The sequence below is a fragment of the Dendropsophus ebraccatus genome, chromosome 3, assembly GCF_027789765.1.
Source record: "Dendropsophus ebraccatus isolate aDenEbr1 chromosome 3, aDenEbr1.pat, whole genome shotgun sequence".
NCBI lineage: Eukaryota > Metazoa > Chordata > Amphibia > Anura > Hylidae > Dendropsophus > Dendropsophus ebraccatus.
The window spans coordinates 96,141,619-96,169,303 of NC_091456.1; the positions used below are offsets into that span (position 1 = coordinate 96,141,619).

General features: G+C 40.6%; 1 protein-coding gene across 3 annotated transcripts in view; it reads left to right on the forward strand.

Moving 5' to 3' along the window:
* The window catches only part of C3H19orf44 (chromosome 3 C19orf44 homolog), a 30,825-nt gene extending 14,829 nt beyond the window's left edge, over positions 1 to 15,996 (forward strand). For all 3 annotated transcript variants that reach the window (XM_069962273.1, XM_069962271.1, XM_069962272.1), the window contains exons 6-10: positions 5,737 to 5,807; positions 5,924 to 6,395; positions 8,231 to 8,317; positions 9,062 to 9,228; positions 15,754 to 15,996. In XM_069962273.1, the coding sequence (XP_069818374.1) occupies positions 5,737 to 5,807; positions 5,924 to 6,395; positions 8,231 to 8,317; positions 9,062 to 9,228; positions 15,754 to 15,810 (854 nt within the window). In that variant the 3' untranslated portion in view covers positions 15,811 to 15,996. The remainder of the gene's footprint in view (positions 1 to 5,736; positions 5,808 to 5,923; positions 6,396 to 8,230; positions 8,318 to 9,061; positions 9,229 to 15,753) is intronic.
* The last annotated feature ends 11,689 nt before the right edge of the window (positions 15,997 to 27,685 follow it).

Below are 27,685 nucleotides of genomic sequence, written 5' to 3' on the forward strand. Positions count from 1 at the left end.
AAAACTTCCCACTAGAATCTATGACTCTGAGTTCAAACATGATTGGGAAACCGCATTATCAGAATGCTCCACTAAAATCATGAATCTAATTATAGACAGAGAGAAGAAATATCTTGTATCCCTGGCAAATGAAATAGAAGAGACTCGGACTTTGGTTGCCAAATTTAAGGACGTAACAGGCTACAATGACCTAAATAAGTCTCTTAAAGATAATGTGGAGAAACTGGAAACAGAAATTATTACATATAAACGGAATAAATTCCAACGTGATGTCAGCGATTATGAGAGAAAAGAAGTATATGATTGGAGAGGCTTCCAGGAAAATGGCGACCAAGAATTTGGTGCAAATACACCCCGATCTATCTTGAAAAAACGTGTGTACAAAAAACGTCGCCATTACAAAAACACGGGCGACAAGCCACATGTGAGTTTTTCGGACTCTGAGGACCAGCGTGGTCATTCCTCAGAGTCGGATTCATCTGTTGCGGGACCATCTATAGCAAATAAAAACAAGAAGACTCCTGCGAAAAAAAACCAAGGCGTCAAAAAACGAAGGAGACGAGCCGGCCGCAAACATGGCGGCAAGAAGGTACCCAAAACGCAACTAACACATGAACTTTCTGTTATTAACATGTCCAGCTTTATTATTTCTGATAGTCAACTATCTGTACTGCAAAAAGGACTTAATTTTTCTCCCACTTGTGACTTTGATCTATATAAAACCATTCTTGATGTTAATAAATTTTCACGTAACCTAACAGTTAAAAAACATTTTTTTAATTTACATAAATCAGAAGGTGATATGGTTGATAGTCATGTTAAATCTGTACATATGTGCACTAGTTTTTCTGAACAAATGTCGGCACTTTATTTGCAAGATCTTGCCTCTGAATCGGCTGTAGGGGATAGTTCCCATGGGGCGTCTTTCAGGACCAGCAATCCTGGTTTCTATCCATTATCCTCCAGGTGCGAGGCTCTCGATAGATTCCAGGAGCTGGTGGAAAGAGACCTCACTGCTCTTGAACTAAGAGAACCCCGGCGCCATGACTCTGATAATTTAACCGTACAGGAAAAAAACGCCTTGCGGGAATTACAAAACAATAAAAATCTGGTTATCCGCAATGCGGACAAAGGAGGCGCAGTGGTTCTGTTAGATACAGGTCTTTATGAAAAAATGAATCATGAAATGTTATCAGATACTAATATATACCGTAAGCTGCCGTGTGACCCTAAGAAAGTGTTTCTCTCCAAATTAAAACGTTTGTTGGAGGATGGTGTTGCTTTGGGAGCTTTGGATCAAAAAATAGCTGACTATCTTTATGTTGAGGATCCTGTTACTCCTGTATACCATTCTCTACCAAAGGTTCATAAAGGTATCTTTCCTCCCCCTTTAAGACCTATAGTGGCCGGGATAGGATCTATGGGGGAAAGATTGGGGGCTTGGGTGGACCATTTCCTCCAACCACTAGTGGGCATAACTCCCTCCCACATTAGGGACACTAAACATGTTCTCAACATCGTTAATAATATGGGATGGAATAAAGAATGGAAATTAGGAACATTAGACGTTGTGGCATTGTATCCGTCAATCCCCAAACAAGTTGCCATGTCTTCATTAGAATTTTATTTGACCAAATTCAGCTCATACTCAGCTGTAGAAATTGAGTTTCTTATTATGGCCACGGATTTTTTGCTTAACCACAATTATTTTGTTTTTGATGATGAATTTTTCCTACAAATACAGGGAGTAAGTATGGGAGCTAAATTCTCACCATCTCTCGCCAATATCGTAATGTCGGTTCTGGAGCTCAATTATATATTTTCTGAGGACAATCCTTTCTTTGGATCTATACAATGGATAGGAAGGTATATAGACGATTTGGTTGTCATATGGAGAGATGGTGAGAATTGCTTCCATAACTTTGTGGACTACCTTAATGGCAATGAATTTGGGCTCAAGTTTACTGCACATTTTGGCAACAATGAAATTACCTTTCTGGATGTCAGACTAGTGGCCAATGCTAACCAAGGATGTATAGAGGCACTACCATATAGGAAGGAGTGTGCAGGAAATAGCATTCTCATGGCCACATCTTGTCATCCACCACATGTGGTTAACAACATACCCTATGGTGAATGCCTTAGATTAAAACGTAATTGCAGCAGAGAGGATGTCTACACTTTAGAAATGGAGAAATTACAACTAAGATTTAGAGAAAGAGGATTTAGACAGGAGCTTCTGGATCAGGCAGCATGCAAGATTTCTAGGGTTAATAGAGCAGAATTATTAACCGAACAAACACGCAACAGGGGACAATATAAACGTAATAAACAGGGCACTAATGATATAGTATTTGTAACATCATACAGTAAACAGTTTTCACAGATTAGAAACATCATTAACAAACATCTGCCACTTTTGTGGCAAGATGAGGTATTACACAGCATGACCAAAAATGGAGTTAGGGTCGTATCCAGAAGAGCTCCGACTCTGGGATCGATACTATCTCCATCTTTGTACACAGGAGGCAAAGACCAGGAAAAAACATGGTTAGACATTAAAGGATCCTACAAATGTGGACACCAAAGATGTGTGACATGTTCACATGTTGCGGTTTCTAAGGAGATTAAGTCATGTACTAATGGAAAGGTTTTTAAAATCCACAGCTACATTAATTGCAACACTACATATGTGGTATATGTGGCTATGTGCACACAATGCAACCTGCAGTACGTAGGATGCACATCTACCAGCCTCAAGGCTAGAATACGTAAACATATTTCGGATTGTAGGAATGAGGTGGTAAATGTGTCATCCCTAACTAAACACTTTAGAGAGGCACACGGAGGCAATGTACAATATCTTAGAGTTATGGGCATAGAAAAAATTCACCCATCTAAAAGAGGGGGCTCTCTTAAAAGAAAATTATTTAACAGGGAATCTTTTTGGATTTTTAGGTTGGGGAGTAGATTTCCTGGTGGTCTAAACGCTAGACACGATCTTATTATGACATACTAAAACTTAAAATTGTTTATGTTTCATTTCTGTTTATGCCATTGAGATATGTTTAAGAACGGATTTGCTTTAGGTTTCCCAATCCTTTTGGTTTATTTTTTGTACAACTTTTTGTGCTTGTTTTTAAATTCATGTGTTTGTGATTTTTAATTATGTGTCATGTGATGTCTGATACCGCCCATATAAGCTTGTGGGAAAACAGTATATGGTATATTGTGTTGTGAACAAGGCGTGAGATACGCCGAAACGCGTCAACCTACCGCATGTCTATTTCCTGTATGTGAAGTTTGCATAAATAAAGAAGGACGTTTTTTACCCGCTGCACTGGTGCTGGACTTTTCCCTTCGCATATATATATATATATATATATTTATTACAGCAGGATATATATATATGTTACAGCAGGACCTCTATACACAAAACAACTAGATATCTGTATATATCTATGTATCTATCTATCTCCTGTCTTCTGTCTGTCTCTCTGTCTTTTTGTCTCTCTGTCTGTCTTTTTGTCTCTCTGTCTGTCTTTTTGTCTCTCTGTCTGTCTCTATCATATGAACATGGTGAGACCTCTAGTTCTCCTATATACAGGTCCTGCAGTGATGTTCAGTGTGTATGTGTATGTATGTGTGTGTATATATATATATATATATATATATATATATATATATATATATATATATATATATATATATATTCACTGTATATCACTGCAGGACCTGTATATAGGAGAACTAGGGGTCTCACCATGTTTATATACACACACACACAGTGGTGCCTTGGATTAGGAGCATAATTCGTTCTGGGACCGCGCTTGTAATCCAAATCCACTCTTAAACCAAAGCAAATTTTCCCATAAGAAATCATAGAAATGCAGACAATTGGTTCCAAACCCCCCAAATAATGATTTATTATTCTGAATAACATGTAAAACTAATGAAACAAACATTCAGAAACAGCAGAATATGTGCTATTATAAGTTACTGTACAGTAATGGAGAGGATTGGAAACACAAGGGCTGACAGAGACTGCAGGGAGCATGAAGGAATGAGCAGGACATATGTGGGCACATACATGCAGCACTCTCTGTCCGGGGAGAGAAGGGTTACAGCTATGGAGAGATTACCCCCACAGTCCTGTCCCCTGATGTAAGCCCAAGCCTGAAGTCGATTTGCTATGATTTGGAAGGTGGGGGAGACTTCCTGGGTCAAAATACAGTGCTGTAGACCACGTTATGCAGACCATGCCCCTCCCCCACTCGCACTCCCACCCAGCACAGGGAGCTCTTAAACCAAAGCAATGCTCTTAAACCAAGTCATAATTTTGAAAAACTGTGAGCTCTTAAACCAAAACGCTCTTAAACCAAGTTACTCTTAAACCAAGGTACCACTATATATATATATATATATATATATATATATATATATATATATATATAAATAAAATGCTGGTGCTGCTAGTTCTCCTGTATACAGCTCCTGCTCTGTGTGTGTGTGCATGTATGTATATATATATATATATATATATACACACACACCCACACCCACACCCACCAGGAGCTGCATACAGGAGGAGAAAGATATGCAGCAGCCGCATGTTTCTTTTGCTGCAAATCTTTCCTTGCCTGTCTCTCCATGATTTGCTCCTCAAAGGGGCCCGCCGAGGCTCTGTCGCCCGAGGGCCCACAAAAAGCTGGAGCCGGCCCTGGCCATAGCTTCTCAATTTGTGTCCACTTTGCTATCTGTATTTTTATTAGAGAACTATCCTGTATTGAGATCTTGATTATTATTATTATTATTATTATTATTATTATTATTATTATTATCATTATTATTATTATTATTGTAATCTTTTAATATAAAGGCAATGGTAACAAGTCCCCAAAAAAACATCCTTTACTTATACGATTGATTTGCTTGTCATTTTTGTCATGTTTTAATTAGAAGCAAAAATTATTATGTTAATTTGTTTTCCCTGAGACCCATTGGCATCACAACATATGGGGTATTATCGCCCCTGGGACAAAGGAATATTTAATGAAAATATTAAAGTAAATCTTTATTCCCCTCCTGCAGGAAGTATAAATAAGCCCCACCTCCCCATACACCTCAGTCAAATTATAAAGAATACAATCAAGGGAGGGTGTCTTGTGATGCCAATGGGTCTCAGGGAAAGCAAATTAACATAACAATTTTTGCTTCCCTATTGTCCCATTGGCATCAAAACATATGGGGAATTAGCAAGCATGCTCCTCATTGGGTGGGTTATTAAGTACAGCTGCAGACAGTACAGATCTTGCAAAGGTTGTCCTTGCTGAACAAATTGACTCCAACCTGTAATGTTTTACAAAGGTTGAAAGAGATGACCAGGTAGCCGCCTGGCATATATCCTCCAGTGGCACAGAGGCACGATCGGCCCAGCTAGAAGCTACTGCCCTGGTGGAATGTGCTCTAGTGAATTCTGGTGGAGTTAGGTCGGCAGCAGAATAACACCAGACAAGAAGAAAAAGAGGTGTATGGGGAGGTGGGGCTTATTTATACTTCCTGGAGGAGGGGAATAAAGATTTACTTTATTATTTTCATCAAATATTCCTACATCCCAGGGGCTCGCAGGGGCGATAATACCCCATATGTTGTGATGCCAATGGGACGATAGGGAATCTGTTATTCTCTATTGGAACCAGAGCTGTTGTATCTTACTCTGCATACTTTCTCTTCTAGATTTTAAACTGAATATTCTAAGTTTAGATGATCTGGCACTGCCTATAGACTCAGAAGAGCCGAAAGTAAAGGTTAGGAGTTACTTTTTTAAAAAAATCTTTGACAAATCCACTAACCGTGGATTAATAAGTGAAAAAAATAAATGATGTAATATTTTTTTTTTTTTTTTTCTTTTTTTCTATCACAGATAAATAGTGTAAAGCCAAAGGATAAGCATGTCCGCTCTGCTCATGACAAAAGACCCCCACCTGGCAGAGTTTTTAAGACATCAGAACTGTCTGTTTCAGAAGAGGAATCGGTTTTAGAAGCACAGACTGAAACAAACAAAGATTCAGAAATTTTAACATATCGACACAAAGAACATTCTGACTCTTCCAAGCACAACGTTCCAGAATCCTCTGATGAATCCACCATTAATTCTGTTTATTCTGAGGATTTTGAAGAATCTGTACGGACGGATACAGAACATAGCTCCAAATCTGATTCATACTCTAAATCCATTTCAGCAAAAAAATCTATCCTTTACTCAGATCATTCCTACAAACCATCCAGCAAAGAGAGACTGTGGGAAAATGTGGCTGGGAACATACAGAAAATAACGGTAAAGGATATTGCAGTGCAGGCCAATGATGCTGGATTCACTTATCAGTGGCCGCATGGTAAGTACTATTTTACAGTCGTCTACATCTTAAAGGACAACTCCCGTGCTAAGGAAAAAAAATCAAAAACCAATCAGAAACCTAGCTTTTATACTTATCATCCCTCCTGAGCTGTCACTGTTTGAATTTCCCACCATCTGTTTACCTTCTGATTTCTAGTCTTGTTCTTCATTTCTTCCTTGCTTCCTGGTTTCAGCTTCCCATGATGCACTTTGGCTGCTGTGACACAGCAAGTGCCTGCCCCTCCATTCACTACAACTCCCATCATACACTAAACATGACCCCCTCTCTGGCTCTCTTCAGTCAGGCTGCTATATACACACACTGAAGCTGCACACACATACTGTCACCTCACTGTAGTGTACATTCTGCTGGATGACCGTCCCTAATTAGGTCAGGGCAGCAGGGGAGAGATAAGACGTCAGTGTAGCTGACATGCTGGGAGTGAGGAGAAAGATAAGCAAGTGACATCACTCACTCACTGAGTCCACTCGGCAGCAGGAGGGAGTATGGGGGAGGGGGTCCTGTAGCTGGTTATGTGCCGGGAGTCAGTCACAAGTCATTATTGAGTTGTAGAATGACAGATGGCTTACAGTTGCTCAGCCAATGGGAGCTGAGCAAGCCTAGTCACCTGACCAGGCAGGGGACGGGGAGGCTGGTGTGACAGGAGCTAGAGCAGCCCTCCTGCTGATGACTCATCGTCACTAGAAGGAGCTGAGAGAGCAGCCTGGTGACGACAGTAATTAGGTATGAAGGAGTTTCTTACACTTCCTGGTGGGGGGTTGAGGGGGGAAAAGACAGGGAAGGAGGACAGACAGGTGATTGAAGTATATTACAGTGTTATATAACTTTGTAATGTGCTTCAATTACTGGGAAAAAGTTTTTCATGGGAGTTGTCCTTTAAAACTGTCCTGTCAGCATCTTATTGCTGACTAAAGTAAAGGCAGTGTGCAATAGGGCTTTATACCCTGATTTGGCATAAATTTTGGTGGGGGAATTTATAATTTACTAATTTTGTACAGCAATTGTTAAAAAAAATCCCTTGTTTACCGTGCAATAGCAATGACAGCAGTGGGCAGGAAAGATAGCTAAGGGGGCGAGTACGTAAACTCTTCAATCAGGGAGGTGCCTGATGTTAAATTTAGTTTCTTGGATGGCGCCATCTTTGATATAGATCAGCTTTTAGAAAAACGTTTAACCTGGGCACAGCGGCAGCTACAAAGTTAGGTGACAGCTCTAAATACTCCGGGGGGACTTGGTGGGTAGGTTTGGGAGCATTTAATTTTTTTTCTCTTAGGCCACATTCACATGTTCTGTGTTCTGCAGTCATGTTGCAGGGGTGCAGTGGGCTTATAATGGGTGTCTCCTTCCTCTGTAAAATCACTTAGGCTCTGCCCTCATTCACTCTAGCATCTGAGGAGTTAAATGATCAGTGTTAACTGTCTCTGGAAGGTTTTTGTGGAAGACAGCAGAATGTGCAATGTCTCAGTAACATGACATGTGCTTCTAGGAAGACACCAAGTAATTACTGCTGTACCTTTCATCATGTAATTTGGGGACTTACAGGTAGCAATAAATAGAGGCAATGCCTGTAAGAGAACTCAGGGAAACAGTAGTCTTTATATTCCTTATCCCACCCACAGTAAGCTCTTGCAGCATGACTACATAATAAAAATGAAATCTACCTACTTCTGATCTATGATAAATGAATATCCGTATGGGATGCTCCTTCAGCAAGACCAGAAGTCAAGTCATTATGTATATTATTATTGTTATTAATTTATTCTTAATTGTGTATTTAAGTCAGCTTTTAATCCTGCTTTTCTATTTTATAGCAAACATTGACATTGAACACACTGCTGTACCTTTTCTGGATCCAGTGTCAATGGTTAGTCATGTGGTGAGCCCTGATGTAATTGAAGGTAATTTATTATCATTCTATTATACATGTAGAATGTGACAGAAAATTGCAGTGTTTTAAGTATATCTACAGCTGTTATTGTTAAGAGTCTTGCCTTATACATTGACAAAGTTCCAGGTGTTATTCTTTAGAAAAAGCTTATTCTTGACCCCCTTTCTTTGCCCATGAAGTGTTTTTTTCTGATTTTTAAAGTAATTATGCTACTATGAATGTCACCAACCAGTTGGTGGTAGCAGACATGTGTCCCTGTATGAAAGTATAGTAGAAAGGGAAATAATGGGAACTTGGGGCCCTTTTCCACAGCCCAACAGAAGGCAGCTATTGAGAGCCAGTTGGCAAGATCAGTGCCTATTTGTACAAGCCCTTACAAGGCCCATTTAATTGAGTGGCGGGCCGCATAAATGATAGCTGAATTGTTCATTTGGCCATTTAAATGCATTGTTGTTGGCCACATATTACAGACAGGAAGATGTGCAGGCTGGAGCAATCATTTTTATGGCCACATAAAAGATCAATTCTGCAAATGAACAAGTTCTTACTGTGGGGAAGATTTATGAGAAGTGCAAAGGAAAAGAGCAGCCCATCAGTTGTCATCTCATTTCCCATTGAGTTTTTGGAAAATAAAATATGGTTATTGCTTTTTGCTTGACTTAATATTATTGAAAATATTAAATGTAATTAAAATTACATGTAAATCACATACAGATGATATTTTATCTTTTTTTTTTCCTTTACAATTTTGCAGCTTTGACCACATACAATCCAATGGCCTTGGCACTGAATGACATGCTAAAACAGCAGCTGTTCCTCACACGCTCATTTGTAAGCATGGCTCAACAGCTTTATCTTTCCACTGTTACATCTTTAGAGAAAGAATCCTATTGCTATACCACACTCGAAAACACTACGGAGGTAATGTTGATTTTATTTTTACCACTATATTTCCTAATTTAAACATCACTTTTTAGAAAGGTATCAATAGTACAAGCAATTTTAAGAAACTCTAATAGGTTTTATTAAGCAAAAGAGTTTCCTTCTGTACTCAAAAAGCTGTTTTCCAGATTTATGGAGCAGATGACAAAAATTTGTCCTGTAGACAGATTCTCCCACCTGAGATCTCTGCAGCTTCTTCATGGCGACCATTGGCCTCTTGGCTGCTTCTCTAGTTAGTCCTCTCCTTGCCTGGGGTGTCCATTTAGGTGGATGGACATGTCTTGGTAGGTTTGGAACAGCTGTAGTTAAACAGGTGACTCTATCCACTAATCAGGTGATTGGTCGCACTGTATTTTATTTGGGGAGATCAGACTACAGGGGACAGAATAAAAATGCACATCACACCCCACCAGATTTTTATTTTTAAAATATTTTGAAAATCATGTATCATTTTCTATACAGTTCACAATTACTTGCTACTTTGTGTTGATCACAAAAACTACATTTACGTTTGTCAGGGTAACATGAACAAATGTGGAGAAGTTCAAGGGGTATGAATACGTCTCCAAGGCACTGAACTTATCTCCATGGTTAGACGGAACAAACTTTGTGTGTAGTCTAATTCTGCAGACATGTGTCACTGCCTTCTCTTGGGCCCCCTTGTCCACTGTCTGTAGGTTAATAAGCTAGGATTTGTCATAATGATATGATATAACATCCTGAGGACTTCTTTATTGAACAACAGGGCTCTTTGCTGGGAAGTTCAACACTGCTCCAATCACATGATAAACCTGTAAAAAGGGTATTCCACACAGAGATTAACAATTTGTTCCAGACTTGTCATTACCTTTTATTTCTCCTTCCCCCCCAGTTCTGAGCCTTCTGCTGAAGACACAAAAAAATGTTTGTGAGCTTTTCACTCTGTCTCCCCCTCTCCCTTCCTAGAGGGCACATGTAAACAGTGTCCCTTGACGCCTGTCTCTGCACTGTGTTATGCAGGAGAGTTAATCTAAGGTCATGTTACTTGTGACCTTACCGTGATTAACCCTCCTGGCCTTAGAGTGCAGAAACATCCAACCTGGGACAGTGTTTACATAAGGGTTTCTGCTCTCGCCGTCGCCGTTATGTGTCATTTATTGATCTGCGGCATAATACAAACCATTCATGCTAGCAGACCACGTGGACACAATTCACCTCACCAATGTGTGACAGCTGTTTGGCATGTGTTCACATGCTCCTACAAACCCCACTTGTGCATGTTCCAGGTAAATGGGAGGGCGTTACAATCTTGTCGTTACAATCTTGTCCATCCGTACCCGATCTTTAGGTATGTGATTAGCGGTGGCTGCTGAAGTTGGATAAAGCCCTAAGGCTATGTGGAAAACATGGATATAGTCATTGGCTGTATCCATATTTTCCAGACAACGATCGGCACTCCAGCTCATCGGGGTGCCCAGGGAATGGACAAACCAATGTAGAGGAAATAAATCACGGCACTCTCGTATTTGAAGCTGCAAGCGTTCCGACCACCAGGTCTTTCTCAAGAACTGATGGTCGGAACGCGTGCAGTGTCCCATGTGTGAATAAACACAGTGGGGGAGATTTATCAAACATGGTGTAAAGTGAAACTGGCTCAGTTGCCCCTAGCAACCAATCAGATTCCACCGTTCATTTTCCAAAGAGTCTATGAGGAATGAAAAGTGGAATCTGGTTGCTAGGGGCAACTAAGACAGTTTCACTTTACACCATGTTTGATAAATCTCCTCCAGAGACTTTAATTGCTTCAAATAAAAGAGTGCCGGGATTTATTTCCTCTACATTTGTATTAGAAACCAGTGTTTATTGATTACTTTTTTTATTTTATTAGCAGCTGTGGATGTTTCTATATAGGGAAAACTATCAGACCCCTAAATAGATGATTTAGTGAACATGTTAGGTCCCTAGTTATAGGTAAGGGGACACCTAAATTAATTAACCCCTTCAAGACCAAGCCTATTTGCACCTAAAAGACCAGGCTCATTTTTCAAAATCTGACCTGTCTCACTTTATGCGCTTATAGCTCAGTGATGCTTTAACGTATGTTAGCGATTCTGAGAATGTTTTTTCGTCACATATGGCACTTTATATTAGTGGCAAAATTTGGTCACTACTTTGTGTGTTTTTTGTAAAAAACATAAAAATATGAAAAAATTTTAAAATTAGCATTTTATGAACTTTGAAATTCTCTGCTTCAAAAAAAATAAAGTCGTATCACATAAATTAGTTACTAAGTCACATTACCGATATGTCCTCTTTATTCTGGCTTCATTTCATAAACATATTTTACTTTTTTAGGGTGTTATGGGGCTTAGAAATTTATCAGCAAATTACCACATTTTATGAAAGTTTCCAAAACTGATTTTTTTTAGGGACCAGTTCTTTTTTTAAGTTGATTTAGGAGGTTTGTATACTGGAAACCCCCATAAGTGACCCCATTTTGGAAACTACACACCTTTAAAGAATTAATCTAGGGGTATAATGAGCATTTTAACCCTACAGGGGCTGGAGCAAAGTATTCACCATTAGGCCGTAAAAAAATGAAAAATTTAATAAAATAAAATTTTAAAAATAAAATTTTCCAATAATATATACGTTTAGATTAAAGTTTCTCATTTTCAAAAGGAACATGAGAGAAAAAGCACTCCAAAATTTGTAACGCAGGTTCTCTTGAGTACTATGGTACTCCATATGTGGGCGTAAACCACTGTATGGGCACACAGCAGAGCTCAGAAGGAAGGGAGCGCCAATTAGCTTTTCCATTGCAGATTTTGCTGAAGAAGTTTCCGAGTGCCAGGTGCGTTTGCAGTGCCCCTGTAGTGTCAGCAGAGAGAAAAAACCCCATAAGTCACCCCATTTTGGAAAGTACACCCCTCAAAGAATTCATCTTGGGGTAGCATGAGCATTTTGACCCCACAGGTGTTAGAGGAAAGTAATCAAAATTAGACAGTAAAAATGAAAAACTCGAATTTTTCCAATAATATGTTCGTTTAGTTTTAAATTTCACGAGGAACTAGAGAAAAAAAGTACCCCAAAATTTGTAACGCAGGTTCTCCTGAGTAAAAAGGTACCTCAAATGTCGGTATAAACCACTGCATGGGCACACAGCAGGGCTCAGAAGGAAAGGAGCGCCAATTAGCTTTTTAAATGCAGATTTTACTGAAGAAGTTTCTGAGCGCCAGGTGCGTTTGCAGTGCCCCTTTAGTGCCAGTGGAGTAAAATCTCGCCATAAGTCACCCCATTTTGGAAAGTGCACCCCTCAAAGAATTCATTTTGGGGTGTGGTGAGCATTTTGACCCCACAGGTATTAGAGGAAACTCGAATTTTTCAAATATGTTTGAAATTTCTCAATTTCACGAGGAACAGGAGAGAAAATTCACCCCAAAATCTGTAACGCAGGTTCTCCTGAGTAGAACGGTACCTCATATGTGGGCATAAACCACTGTATGGGCACACAGCCGGGCTCAGTAGGGAAGGAGCGCCAATTAGCATTTTCCGTGCAGATTTTTCTGAAGAAGTTTCTGAGCACCAGGTGCGTTTGCAGCGCCCCTGTAATGTCTACAGAATAGACCCCCCCAAAAGTCACCCCATTTTGGAAAGTACACCCTTCAAAGAATTCATCTTGGGGTAGGATGAGAATTTTGTCCCCACAGGTATTAGAGAAAAGTATTCAAAATTGGCCAGTAAAAATGAAAAACTTGAATTTTTCCAATAATATGTTGGTTTAGTTTGAAATTTCACAAGGAACAGGAGAAAAAATGTACCCCAAAATCTGTAACGCAGGTTCTCCTGAGTACAACGGTACCCCATATGTGGGCATAAACCACTGTATGGGCACACAGCAGGGCTCAGAAGGGAAGGAGCGCCAATTTGCTGGAGCAAAACCGCAGCTAGTAATAGTTATTAGAATAGCGCAGTTACTAAAATAAAATAAAAAAATGAGATTACAGGTAATGTGGGGTGGTTACGGGTAATCTGGAGGTGGTTACGGGTAATCTGGGGTGGTTACGGGTAATCTGGGGTGGTTACAGGTAATCTGGGGTGGATACGGTCAACATGGGGTGGTCACGGGCAACCTGCTGTGGTTACGGCAACCTGCTGTGGTTACAGACAATCTGGGGTGGTTACAGGCAACCTGCTGTGGTTACGGATAAACTGAAGTGCTAATAGGTAATCTGAGGTAAGTACCTGTAATCTGGCGTGGTTACGGGCAATCTGGAGGGGGTCACTGGCAATTTGTGGTGGTCAGAGGCAATGTGCGGTGGTTGCATGCAATCTGGGGGGTTACATGTAATCTGGCATGATTACGGGCAACCTGGGGTGGTTATGCGCAACCTGCGGTCGTTACGGGCAACCTGGAGGGGTTACAGACAATCTAGAATTGTTACAGATAGACTGAAGTCCTTATAGGTAATCTGGGGTGGGTACATGTAATTTGGGGTGGTTACAGGCAATCTGGGGTGATTATGGACAATCTGGAGGGGGTCACTCGCAACGTGCGGTGGTTACGTGTAATCTGGGGGGTTACGTGCAATCTGACGTGATTACGGACAACCTGGAGTGGTTACAGGCAACCTGCGGTGGTTACGGGTAATTTGGTGGGGTTAATCATAGTTTTCAGAGTTGGCTGGTTGTGGAGCGCATGCGAACTTCATAACCAGCCAGGAGGAAGGAGCTCCCAGGATCAGGTGAGTATATGGGGTAGGGGTGGGGGGCGACTTGGGGGGTGGGGGCATATCACTTTTTATCCCCTGTCACCAATCATTTATGGTGACAGGGGATAAAAAGTGCCGGGGAGCACATGGCACAAGTGATCAGCGGTATATGGTATATACCGCTGATCGCTTGTACCGGGACCCCACGGGGGGGTCCCCGATCACTGCCCCATGCTCTCCGCTACCTCCGGTGGTGGAGAGCATGGGGCTTTAATTTATTTTTACTTTAGATCACTGTGAACAGACATTAGTCTGTTCACAGTGATGGCAGCAGCCATCTTGGATCTGATGGCCCCCGCGGGGAGGGGGGCTTAGTGATCGGGGCACTAGGGGGGGCTGATCTAGGGTCTGATTTTACTTATTTCATCTCCCCCCACCGTGGATTCACGACCCGACTTCCAGAGCTGTGTGGGCTGTGGCTGCTGGAGAGGATGATGGCAGGGGGACACTGAGAGGGACACAGGGCACTGGAGGGACACTGAGCATCCCTCTGCCATCATCCTCTCCAGCAGCCACAGCCCGCACAGCTCTTTATAGGCATTTTCCATAATAAGTGTATATTGGTGATTTGTATAACTTTGGGGGGCAATACAATACTTTAATAAAAATTTTCACTGAACTTCTCCTTTAAGCATATACAAAACAATGACAAACATTTCAAATTTATAGGATTGGAGCGTATAAAAATTTGTAATGATGCAGACAATAAGATGCACAAGAAAACAAATGCACAAGGGCCAAGTGGCCTTAATGATCGTATAGATCTTAACATGTTTCCATGATGTACAAATGTATATGAGATATAGTATAGCATTGCATAGGGTAGTAATTATTCTGTGTTTTTAAATAAGATTGTAACCCCCCCCCCCCCACCCACGTCACACTCAGATATGCACTGGTGGGCGACGTCTGTAGAAGCATCTGAACACATGCAAAACAATTGCCAAACTTTGGTGAGGTGAATGGCGTCTGCTAGCATGAACTGTTTGTGAAATACCCCTTTAATGAAGCCATAGTGCTAAACCAGGATTGACATGGTGAGTTCAAGCATACACAGCAGTTATAATGTGGAAAACCCCTTTAACAGCTGGAAGCAGATGGAGTGGAGTAACACATGACTGCAGCATCAGACCACATAAAGGGGTCCCATTGTTGTAAAAGTGAAGATAGTAATTAAGGGGTTCCTGTATTTAGAAAACTTTTTGTTATATATCTGCAACGTCAGAAGTTAATTTAAATGGGTCATTCAGGCTTAGAAAAACATATCCGCTTACTTCCAGAGACAGCACAACTCTTATGTCCAGTTTGGGTATGGTTTTGCAATTCCGTACCATTGAAGTCAATGGAGTTTAAAGGGGTTATCCAGCGCTACAAAAACATGGCCACTTTCCCCCTACTGTTGTCTCCAGATTGGGTGGGGTTTTGAAACTCTGTTCCATTGAAGTAAATGGAGCTTAATTGCAAACTGCACCTGAACTGGAGACAACAGTAGGGGGAAAAGTGGCCATGTTTTTGTAGCTCTTGATAACCCCTTTAATTGCATACCACCCCTGAACTAGAGACAAGAGTCAAGTTGTTTCTGGAAGAAAGCAGACATTTTTTTCTAATCATGGATAATCTACAATCTGTAGATAATCTCTACAACTAGTGTAGGCAATTTTCTAGCTATAGTTCTAGTCCTTTTCTGAACATTTAGCAGCTGATTCTGGACATAATATAGTACTTTTGGATTATTTTTTGTTTTGTTTTTCAGTTTATTCAGCAGCAGAGGGCTATTAAATGGAACCAAAGGCCAAGAGAGAGGTGTTAAGTGAATTGCATTCTACACATTGAGACCGGGACCAATGACCTTGCAACTTTCTCTTTTAAAATATTTCCCTGTATGAATCCAAAGAATATACATCCTTTTGTAAATGATCTATTATTGTTGTAATACTGATGGTGACATTTTGCGCTATTATGTAAAATAATACAACATTTATTAATTTTGTGAATACTTTTAGAGTTGCTGTTAAATTATTTAATGTTTCTTCTCTATTCAATACTTTCTGCTGGATTGTGGAAGCAGTAAACCGCTTATCTGCATAGTTTAGTTTAGGCTAGTTATGTCTGTGTTGTAGGTAAATAACTGACTGACTGAACTTAGGCTTCTTTCACACCATATTTTTGTGGTAACTAGCAGGGTTATAAGTTAGGGAACACTAACACTGTTATGCTGCGTTTTCACGGAACGATAATTTGCCCGATCGTACGATTAACGATTTTGTTTACAGGGAACGATATATCGTACGGAAAAATCTTTTGCGATCGTTTAAGCCTATCTCGCACATAAGTAAAATTGGTGAACGACTGTTTACACGGAACGATCTGCGATTTTTTTTTTTTTTGCGAACGACGATTTAAGAACATATTCAAAGATCAAAATGAACGATTTCTCGCTTGTCGCTTAATCGTTCGCTGCGTTTAAACGTACGATTATCATTCGAATTCGATTGTTATCGTGCAAATTCGCACGATAATAGTTCTGTGTAGACGCAGCATTAGAACCCTCAAACTTGTAGCCCTCCAGCTGTTCCAAAACTACAATTTCCATAATGCTTGGTAAGCCAAAGCTTTAGCTGTCCAGCCATGATGGGAATTGTAGTTTAAAGAGTTTTAAGTTTGAAACAGCTGGAGGGCAGCAGCTTTACACCTCAGCCATGTAGCTCTGATGGATGCTAGTTTGGGACATCATCATACATTTTTTAAATAAATAAATAAATAAAAGCATACCATGAGCCTATTCTATTCAGCAGATAAACAGAAACCATCAGATCAAAGGCAAAATGACACCTTTTTGCCTTCAGTCAGGGAATTGGTGTCTATGAATATGTTTGTTATATGTGTATAGGTTGATGCATATTTAAAGGACAAGTGCCATGAAAAACTTTTAATTGAAGCACATTACAAAGTTATATAACTGTAATGTGCTTCAATCACCTATCTGCCTCCCCTCCCTGTCTTTTCCCCCCTCCACCCCCCAGCAGGAAGCGTCCTACCTCACACAGACCTGATTACTGTCGTCACCGTCACCAGGCAGCTCCTTCTTGTGAGGATGAGTCATCAGCAGGAGGGCTGCTCTAGGTCCTGTTACACCAGCCTCCCCCTCCCCCTCCTTGTCAGGTGACTCTGCTTGCTCAGCTTATCTTCTCTAGTGACATGACTCCCTCACTGAGTCCACGGCAGCAGGAGAGAGGGTATGAGGGGAGGGGGGAGCTGCCTATGTGCCCGAGTCAGTCTGAGGGAAGATAAGCAAGTGAGATGTGACAAGTGATGGCTTGCAGTTGTTCAGCCAATCGGAGGTGAGCAAACCTGTCACCTGACAAGGCAGGGGAGGGGGGAGGCTAGTGTAACAGGAGAAGGAGCTGAGAGAAGAGCTTGGTGACGGCAGTAATTAGGTCTGTGTGAGTTAGGACACTTCCTGGTGGGGGGTGGAGGGGGGAAAAGGCAGGGAAGGGAGGCAGATAGGTGATTGAAGCACATTACAGAGTTATATAACTTTGTAATGTGCTTCAATTACTGGGAAAAAGTTTTTCATGGCACTTGTCCTTTAAAGTGTAATATAATAAGAAGCATAAAATATTTGTTAATTAGATTCTGCGAAGATGATGATTTATGGGTGGTTGAAATCTTCGTTATGTCAGGTGTGGCCTGCTAGCAATGTGAGCACTTGCACGTTCCAGAACTGCCTACAGTGAAAATGAAACTATTTCCCTCTTACTTACCCGGTCCTGCTCCAGTATCTGTCGGGACATCCTCTGGTGCCATGACAGGCGGCCAGGAAGGAGGCTGGTGCTGCTACCCTGTGCAAGCAGCATGGCGCCATTGCGCTGGATTAGCTCAGGGATGTGGGCACACATTTAGAGAGTCATATATTAGACAAGATCTGAAAAAGGCTAATGAGCGCATGTATGATATAGAGTTAAAGTTGAACTACACTTCAAAAACAAAGAAATACGGGCAGAGGTCACACAAGGATTTAAATGAGTGCTATCTTTTTGTTTCCTACATAGAGTTAATGAATTAAAGGACTAATTGCCACTAGTCACTCATGACAGTGGTGCATAATAGTACTAGCAAAATAGACACTATGGGGGGGATTTATTAACCCTTAGGGGACACAGACAGTTTTCATTTTTGCATTTTCGTTTTTCCCTCCTCGTGTATATAAGGCCATAGCGCCTGCATTTTTCCACCTAGAGACCCAAATGAGCCCTTATTTTTTTGCGCAACTAATTGTACTTTGCTATGGCAGATGTAATTTTTGCCTAAAATGTGTCGGGAAACCAGAAAAAAATTATATGTGTGGTGAAATTGAAAAAAAAAATGTTTTTTTTTTTTTAATTTGGGGGGGGGTTGTTTTTACTCCGTTCGCCCTGGGGTAAAACTGACTCGTTATATATGTTCCTTAAGTTGTTACGATTACAACGACATGTAACATGTATAACTTTTATTTGATTTGATGGCTTGTAAAAAATTAAAACCTTTTAAAGAAAATATATGTTCCTTAAAATCGCTCCATTCCCAGGCTTATAGCGCTTTTATCCTTTGGTCTATGGGGCTGTGTCAGGTGTCATTTTTTGCGCCATGATGTGATCTTTCTATCTGTACCTTGATTGCGCATATATGACTTTTTGATCGCTTTTTATTACAATTATTCTGGATTTGATGCGACCAAAAATGCGCAATTTTGCACTTTGGGATTTTTTTGCGCACCGTTTACCGTGTGAGATCAGGAATGTGATTAATAGTTCGGGCGATTACGCATGCGGCGAAAGCAAACATGTTTGTTTATTAATTTATTTATTTTTATTTATAAAATGGGGAAAGGGGGGTGATTCAGACTTTTATTAGGGGAGGGGATTTTGTCTTATTAAAAATAAATTTTTCTTTTACTTTACACATATACTAGAAGCCCCCCTGGGGGACTTCTAGTATATGCACTCTGATCTCTCATAGAGATCCATGCAGTATAGTTATACTGCATGAATCCATGAGATCGGTGTTCTATTGCTTTTGGCTGCTGCAGCCAAAAGCAATAGAATGCCGAGCCAGGATCAGCGCCATTACGGCGCAGACCCCGGCCCGGGATGGATGCGGGGATCGCCCGCCCCCCCCCCCCCCCCCCCCCCGCAATCGCGCTGCAGGGGGGCGATCCCCCTACTAGACCACCAGGGATGGATATGAGCACGTATTTAGAAGCAGCTGTCAACTTTGACAGCTGCTTCTAAGTACTTAATTAGCGGGCACGGCGATCGGACCGTGCCCGCTAATAGCCGCGATCCCGGGCTACATGCGGCACCCGGGATCGCGGCAGTTCAGAGGGGGGTCGCCGCATGACCCCCCTCTGAACTCCCATAGGGGCACGAGGACGTTCAGTAACGTCCTGGTGCAGCTATGGGTTAAAGGGGTAGTTAACGGGAAAAAAAAATTCTTTCAAATCAGCTGGTGCCACAGATTTGTAATTTATGTCTTTGAAAAAAAATCTCAAGTCTTCCAGTACTTATGAGCTGCTGTGTGCCTGCAGGAAGTGGTACTTTTTCCTGTCTGGAGAGCAGGAGACATTTCCTATGCTCTGGACATTCTCTGACATGGACAGAAGTGTCAGCACAGAGCACTGCGTCAGACTGGATAGAATAGATTACTTCATGCAAGACATATACAGCAGCAGATAAGTACTGGACAAATCTCTGGCACTAGTTGATTTAAAAGAAAGTTTTGTTTAGTAAACTACCCCTTTAACCCCTAGACGACCCAGGGCGTATAGTTACGCCATGGAAGTCTGTCCCCAGACGACCTAGGGCGTAACTGTACGCCCTGGGTGTTTCTACCGCTATGAAGTGTGCTCCGGAGCGGAGCGTGCTTCATAGCAGGTGGGGGCCAGCTGCAATCAGCAGCCGGGACCTCACCGGTAATGACACGCTGCAGTGATCGCGCTGCCGCGTGTCATTAACCCCTTAAACGCCGCGATCGCGGCGCGACCGTGGCGTGTAAGTGACAGGGGGAGTCCCCTGTCACTTACCGATCGGGACCCCCGCAGTGTGACTGCGGGGGTCCCGATCGGTAAAACGGACTGCCGGAGGTCTCTTACCTGCCTCCGTGCGGTCCGATCGGCGATCTGCTACACTGAGCCTGCACAGGCAGGCTTAATGAGCAGATCGCCGATAACACTGATCAATGCTATGCCTATGGCATAGCATTCATCAATGTACAAATCAAACTAGTGAATGTAAAAGTCCCCCAAAGGGACTTCAAATGTGTAAAAAAAAAAAGTTAAAAACACCAATACACTACCCCAAAACCCCTCCCCCAATAAAAGTTGAAATCACCCCCCTTTCCCATTATATAAATAAAACATATAAAAATAAATAAACAAATAAACATATAATATACCATAGCGTGCGTAATTATACGATCTATTAAAATAAAACAAGCGTCATTGCGAACGGTAAACGGCGTATGCGAAAAGAGGGAAAAAAGTGCGCAGATTACCGATTTTATGTTACATTATATATAAAAAAAAAATAATAAAAAGTGATCAAAACGTCCGATCTTCACAAATATGGTATTAATAAAAACTAGAGATCATGGCGGAAAAAATGACACCCCATACAGCCCCGTAGGTGAAAAAATAAAACCGTTATAAGTGTCACAATAGGGCCATTTTATTTATAATTAATTGCCAAAAAAAAGGATTTCATTTAAAAAAAATTTATAACATTAGAGAATCTGTGTAAACCTGCATGTGGTTGTGTTCGGACTGACCTATAGAATAATGGTATCATGTCACTTTTACCATATAGTGTATTACGTAGACACAGGAACCCCCCAAACGTTACCATATTGCATTCTTTTTTGCAATTTCTCCAATTTATATCTTCATAAATAATATATTTGGAATTCCATCATACATGTTATGGTAAAATGAAAGACGCCATTACACAGTACAACTATTCCTGTAACAAATAAGCTGTTACATGGCCCTGTAGATAAAAAACTGAGAGTGCTGGAGCTCTTAGAAGGGGGGGAGGGAAAAACGGAAACACTAAGATCAAAATTTGCGCGGTCCACTGGGTCATTTTGGGCCTGGTCCTCAAAGGGTTAATTTATGCAACTTCTTAAAGCTGATTATCTGGTAAAAGCATCAATACCCCCTGTACCTCTAAATCAGGAATGGGGAACCTTCATCCCTCCAGAACTACAATTACCATCATGCCTGAACAGCTAAAGCTTTGGTTTTCCAGACATGCTGGGAATTGTAGTCTTGCAACAGCTGGAGGGACAAAGGTTCCCCATCATTGCTCTAAATGATAGTCAAAATAATAGCAGTATATAGGGAATAAATATTCTCACTATACATATTCCATTATCCCAGTGGGGCATCTATCCTTTCTGCTGCCTAAGGCCAAAAGTGGCCCAGTGCCCTGAATCTTACAATTAAAGATAAAACTTCGCATTAATTGCAGCTGAACACTTCCAGCAGAGCACCTTTGGAAGTGGACCTGATGGAGAATGATATAGCAGAAGAACAGCTAGAAGGAAATGCCTTCCAGTACAAAGTTCATTTATTGGATGATCAGGAGGATTAAAAATCAGAACTCAGCATTAATAACAATTTCTGAGGACTTCCGGTTCCGGCGCGTATGGGATGGCAGCAGTGTGAGTGAGCTCCTCCACCCTCCGCTCATAATATCGCTCTCCGCTCTGACTCCTGACATTACCGGCCCTGCCGGACCACATCTCTGACTTCTCTAAGTGCCGAGGAGTCGGAGGCACCACTTCATTAAGCGGGGAACCAGTTATACACCTCCCCATAAGCCCTCCTTCATTTACCTCACAGCTCTGTCACAGGGACACCTAAGATGGCGCCGACACGAGGTGCTGCTGCTGAGGCACACACAGAGGAAAGACATACCTCACAAACCCCAGTGCCGGACCTCTGTGACACCATAATACCAGGACTAAATAGGTCTTGCAAGGCACTGGCAATTCAAGTGTCCAAGATGATATTAAATGACATAAAATCCTCTCTTGAGGCCACTATAGTTTCCTCCCTAGCATCCATACAGGGAGATATAGCAACGCATACCTCACAAATTACTGAACTTCAGGAGAGAGTCAGCCTGTTAGAAGATGAAATACATTCTACAAAAATAAAACTACAACAGAATATGAATGTCACAGCTTCATTGCAAACAAAGACTGATGATCTAGAGAAGCGCTCTAGGCGCAACACTTTACGTATTATAGGTTTACCTGAATCCATTCCAGCCATGCAATTACATGCTATATGTTCTCTAGAAATTCCCCAAGCCTTGGGTATCCCAGGTCACATTACTGTGGAAAGAGCGCACCGTGTGGGACCCCCCCCAGCGAAACAAAAGCAAGATGCAAATAAAAAAGAACAGAAACCCAGACAAGTAATTGTCAAGTATCTGAATTATAATGATAAAAACAACATTTTACAAAGCTTTAAAAAATCTACAGTTGATGTTGCAATTCGTGGCCACAAAATCCTCATGTTTAATGACTACTCCGCAGCAGTGGTTCAAAAACGTAAAGCTTTTGCACACATTTGCTCAACATTGGTGAAAAATCAAATACGATTTGCTCTTCTTTATCCTGCCATACTGAAAGTTTTCAAATCGGATGGTTCAGCCTCTCTTTACAGTTCTCCTGAGGAAGCCATTTCTTCCCTTAAAGATGTAAAGGGTCTCACTCCATCTATTCAAGACAAGCACAAGAGACGACGTTTGGATGGTCCTACTGACACGGTAGACAAAATGGAATGATTATGAACGCCATCTCTATTCTGTTGGACGCTATGCTGCTCATTAAAACTGAGTATTTTTTCTCTATTTAGCCCTATATATGTTGACTAAATACTATATTAGGGACACCTTGTTACTACATTATTATTTTCTTTAGTCTAGGTAGTAATGCATTTGGTGGTGTGTGTGTCTATGTGTAAGTATGTATTTATGTATGTATATATGTATATGTGTGTGTGCATGTATATGTATGTATATGTATAATTCCACCTTGTATGGTTTTAGGTTTAACTACAACTTCTTTAAGTACTAATCATTATATACTGGCTCTCCCTTTTATTTTATTTATTTGCTTCCCTGTGACAACTCACGCATTTCTCAGGAGGGTAGGGATGTGTATGTCTTTAATTTTAATATATACTCATTTAGTGGAGCGGAGGTTGATGTGACCTCTCCACCAGTTATTTCTTTCTCTCTATTTCTTCTCCATAATGCGGAGTTTGCGAATGCTCCGAACATTGGACAATACGAAAAAAGTGAAGTCCACATCTCACTTTATTCGCTTAGTTTATATTGTTAACTGTTTTATTCTTAGGTATATCACCTTTAGTTTGTCTGAAAATGCTACATGCTATCCTCTTTTTCTGCCTGAAAGGGTTACCCACTATGTTATTGTGCTTCCAGGGTCTCTTTTTAACACCTCCTCTTCTAATAATATTTTATGAAATTAATCACTTGGAATGTTAAGGGACTACGTTCCCCATCTAAGAGGACTTCTATACTGAAACACCTTAAGGGACTTAGGGCCGATATAGTATTATTGCAAGAAACACATTTAACTGAATCGGATTATTTCAGACTCAAAAGTTTTTGGGTGGGTGCAGTTTATGGTTCACCAGCTATTAACCGTTAAGGCGGGGTAGTTATTCTTACACATAAAAATTTAGCCTGTACGGTATTATCTCAATATCAAGATGACGAAGGCAGGATATGTCATCTTCTTATTGACACTCCAGCGGGCAAATATAGCATATATAACGTTTATGGTCCCAACACTCAGAGACCTGATTTTTTTTAAAAATTGGAAAACCTCATTCTGCAAGATGACAATAATCTTAAAATAGTTGGTGGAGATCTAAATACTGTTCTTAATACAACTGAAGATAGAAAAGAAACTAAGACCCCTACTGTACATACTTCATCAGATAATATTTTATCCAACTTCCTTAATTTTACCTCCCTATCTGATTCTTGGCGTCATCTACACCCAGATGGTAGAGAATACTCTTTTTACTCTCACTCCCAAACTGCCTGGTCAAGAATAGACTACTGTTTAGTGTCACCGGACTCTCTTGGCAGAGTAGAAGACTCTGAAATTCATGATATAGTAATTTCGGATCACTCCCTGTTAGTTTACAATTAAGAGATATTTTTCAGAAGGGATCCGATATTATTTGGAAATTTCCTTCTCATTTAGCTAATGATGAATCATTTATCAAACTATTAAAAAAATGGTGGTCAGACTTTTATTCTAACAATGCTGAACATACACAATCCCCAATACTTTTCTGGGAGACTGCAAAAGCAGTTCTAAGGGGCCAAATAATTTCTTATGTGGCTGCCCAGAAACGTGAAGCACGTAAAAACTATCTTCAACTTTCCCAAGATCTGCGCTCTACATACACTCTTTTCCTGTCTTCCCCTACAGATGACAATAAATCTAAATGGACAGCAGCTAGACAAGCTTTCGAAATTGCACAGGAAAAACTCAATCCTATATATAGAGATCAATACATATCACTTTTATTCCGCTATGGTAATAAATCAGGGAAAATGTTAGCTAACCTTGCTAAAAGACGTAGACCTACTACACATATCCCTGCTCTCAAAGATACAGCGGGTAATATACAAAAAGATCCTAAAGTCATATCACAACTTTTACAACAATTTTACCGCTCACTATATTCCAAAGATAGGCTTGATTTGGCTGCTGGTAAGAACTTTCTAGAGTCATTAACTCTACCGTCTCTTGATACCCCTTCTCTTGATTCTCTCAACGCCCCAGTCACATTGGAGGAAATTACTGCCACTATCTCTACACTTAAAAATAACAAAGCTCCAGGCCCTGATGGCTATAGTGCGGAATTTTATAAATCTATGTCTTCTGTCATCTCCCCCACTCTTCTTTCTACTTTCCAAACTATTCTGACTGACCATCACATGCTCCCCTCGGGAGATACTGCATATATCAAAATACTACACAAACGGGAAGGATCCGACATCTATTAATTTGTACAGGCCAATCTCTTTAATAAATGTAGACCTAAAATTGTTGGCAAAGATTATGACCAATAGATTGGCAGACATCCTACCATCACTAATAGGCAGCCATCAAGTTGGCTTTATAAAAGGACGTTCTGGTGTCACTAATATAAGAACGGTACTAGCGGCCCAGTCTGGTGTCCAATCTGGGGGTCGTTCCAGCCACTCTCCAGGTCTGTTGGCAATTGACGCCGAAAAGGCTTTTGATAATATCAGCTGGGAGTGGCTGGACATGACCTTAACAAAAATTTTTTATCACAGGTCAATTCAAAGATTTTATTTCCACAATATACACATCTCCGAAAGCTAGAATTCATACCCCGGGTTTCCTTTCAGATAGCTTTCCCTTACAAAAAGGTACCAGACAGGGTTGCCCCCTATCCCCTCTATTGTTCAATTTGGCGATGGAGCCTCTTGCTAGATATCTTATTTCTTCTGACTTTTTTTCAGGCATACGGGTTGGTTCCCAAATCATCAAAGTTACATGCTTTGCTGATGATACTTTAATATATTTAGATAACCTAGATCTACATGTTCCTGCAGTATTAGATGCCTTAAAATTTTTTGGTTCCTTCTCTGGGTATAGAATCAATATACATAAAAGTCAACTTCTTTACCTAACTCCACATAAGAGGTCTACTTCGGGTCCTGCGGGGGTCTCCATCGCTAAATCCTATATTACTTATCTTGGAATCCAGATTGGCAGAACTCCCTCCTCACTATATTCCCTGAACTATAGCCCTATAATTAAGAGAATAAAACAAGATCTCCAGAGATGGGAATCTCTACCATTGTCAATTCTAGGCCGTACCCACTTAATAAAAATGATGTGTTTTGGAAAACTGTTATATCCAATGCAAACAATACCCCTTTTACTCAAACATTCTGACGTTTCCCTACTCCAATCATATTTCACTAAATTTATTTGGCAATCAGACCTCGTATTGCCTATTCCACTCTCTGTCTCCCTACTTCTAAAGGTGGCGCTCAATGCCCAGATATTAGATTATATAATTTAGCCGCTCTCTTTCGCCATGCTAAAGATTGGATTATGGACACGTCATATTTCTCCAATATTTTAATTGAGAAAGCTTTAGCAGCACCTTGGCTTTACCCACCCTGCTACATGCTAAATTACCAGAACTACCCCCAGAAATTAAGAGAAGTGTTATCTTTAAAGACACCATTGCCACATGGAAGGCGATACGAAAATTATACGGTTTACCCTTTTGCCTATCGAAAAGATTTCCTCTGTGGCATTCACCACTTTACCCACCTGACTCAGACAAATTAGATTACTCAGAGTGGCAGAGTGCACATGTTTCTACTGTTGGGGATCTGCTGGATACTAATTCCAACACTTTCTTATCATGGGATATCGTCAGAACACGATTTAAATTGTCCTCATTTAATTTACCTCAATACGATTCTATAATTGAATTTCTTAATTCCAGAGTACGGGACATAGCAGAAGCAGAAAATTATATAGAGTTTGATCATCTATTCCCAACACCACCAGTTCATAATTCTTTATCACATACATATGGAGAACTTAGATCACGTTCTCAAAAGAATTTATCTACACAAATTTTTTTTTTAAAATGGTCCTCCGTAATTTTTTCAGAGGATCTGACCCAACAAATATTGAGAGGATCTCAACTAGTGCATTCTGCCACTCCCAATGTGGTTCTACGTGAAATACATTTCCGCTTTATACACAAGGCTATATATGCCTTTAATATTCCTTTTTCCAACTCCCACACTTCTCACATAAACAGTTGCCCGAAATGTTCGCTTCCTAAAGCAGACTTGTTTCATTGTGCCTGGGCCTGCACGCGAGTGCAGGAATTTTGGGACTCTGTGCGGCTCTATCTTTTGTCCACTTGGGGCCATGCCATACCACTTCTCCCTCTTAGTTATCTTTTTCATTTTATTGATATAGACTCTACTACTCCCTCTCCTAAATTACTTACTTCTAAAGGAATTCATTTAACTCTATTAGTTTCCCTGAAATGTTTATTAAGACACTGGATACTGGATACTCTACCAGACATTTCTGAGGTAATCTCCGCTCTGAAGGAGATCTTTCATTGGGAACTTTTGGATGTATTGCGCACCAAAGAAAAATCAACAAAAACATTTATGTCCAAATGGACACAATTTCTAATTCATGATTTTACTATAGAAGAGAGAGACTCTGTCATTAATCAATTTAAGGACACTGATTGGTATTGCATGGCCGCCCAAAAGGGAACTCTGGGAGCACTCCAAATATCTTAAGCTTTTCCCTTTCTCTGCTAAAGACAATTCTCTCCATTCTATTGGTAGCATATTTGAATATCTGACATCTATACCATGTTTTAAGGTGATATTATAAATTACTGTTTTTCTACTTATGTTTTTGGTAAGACTACATTGTATTGTATATGATAATATATCTTTTAAGGTTATTACAAAGGCTCATAGTATCTGTATGATATTGTAAACATACAATCCTTTGTTGCCTGTGAGCGACTTTCTTTTTGAATATGTAATGAATTTTCAATATGTATG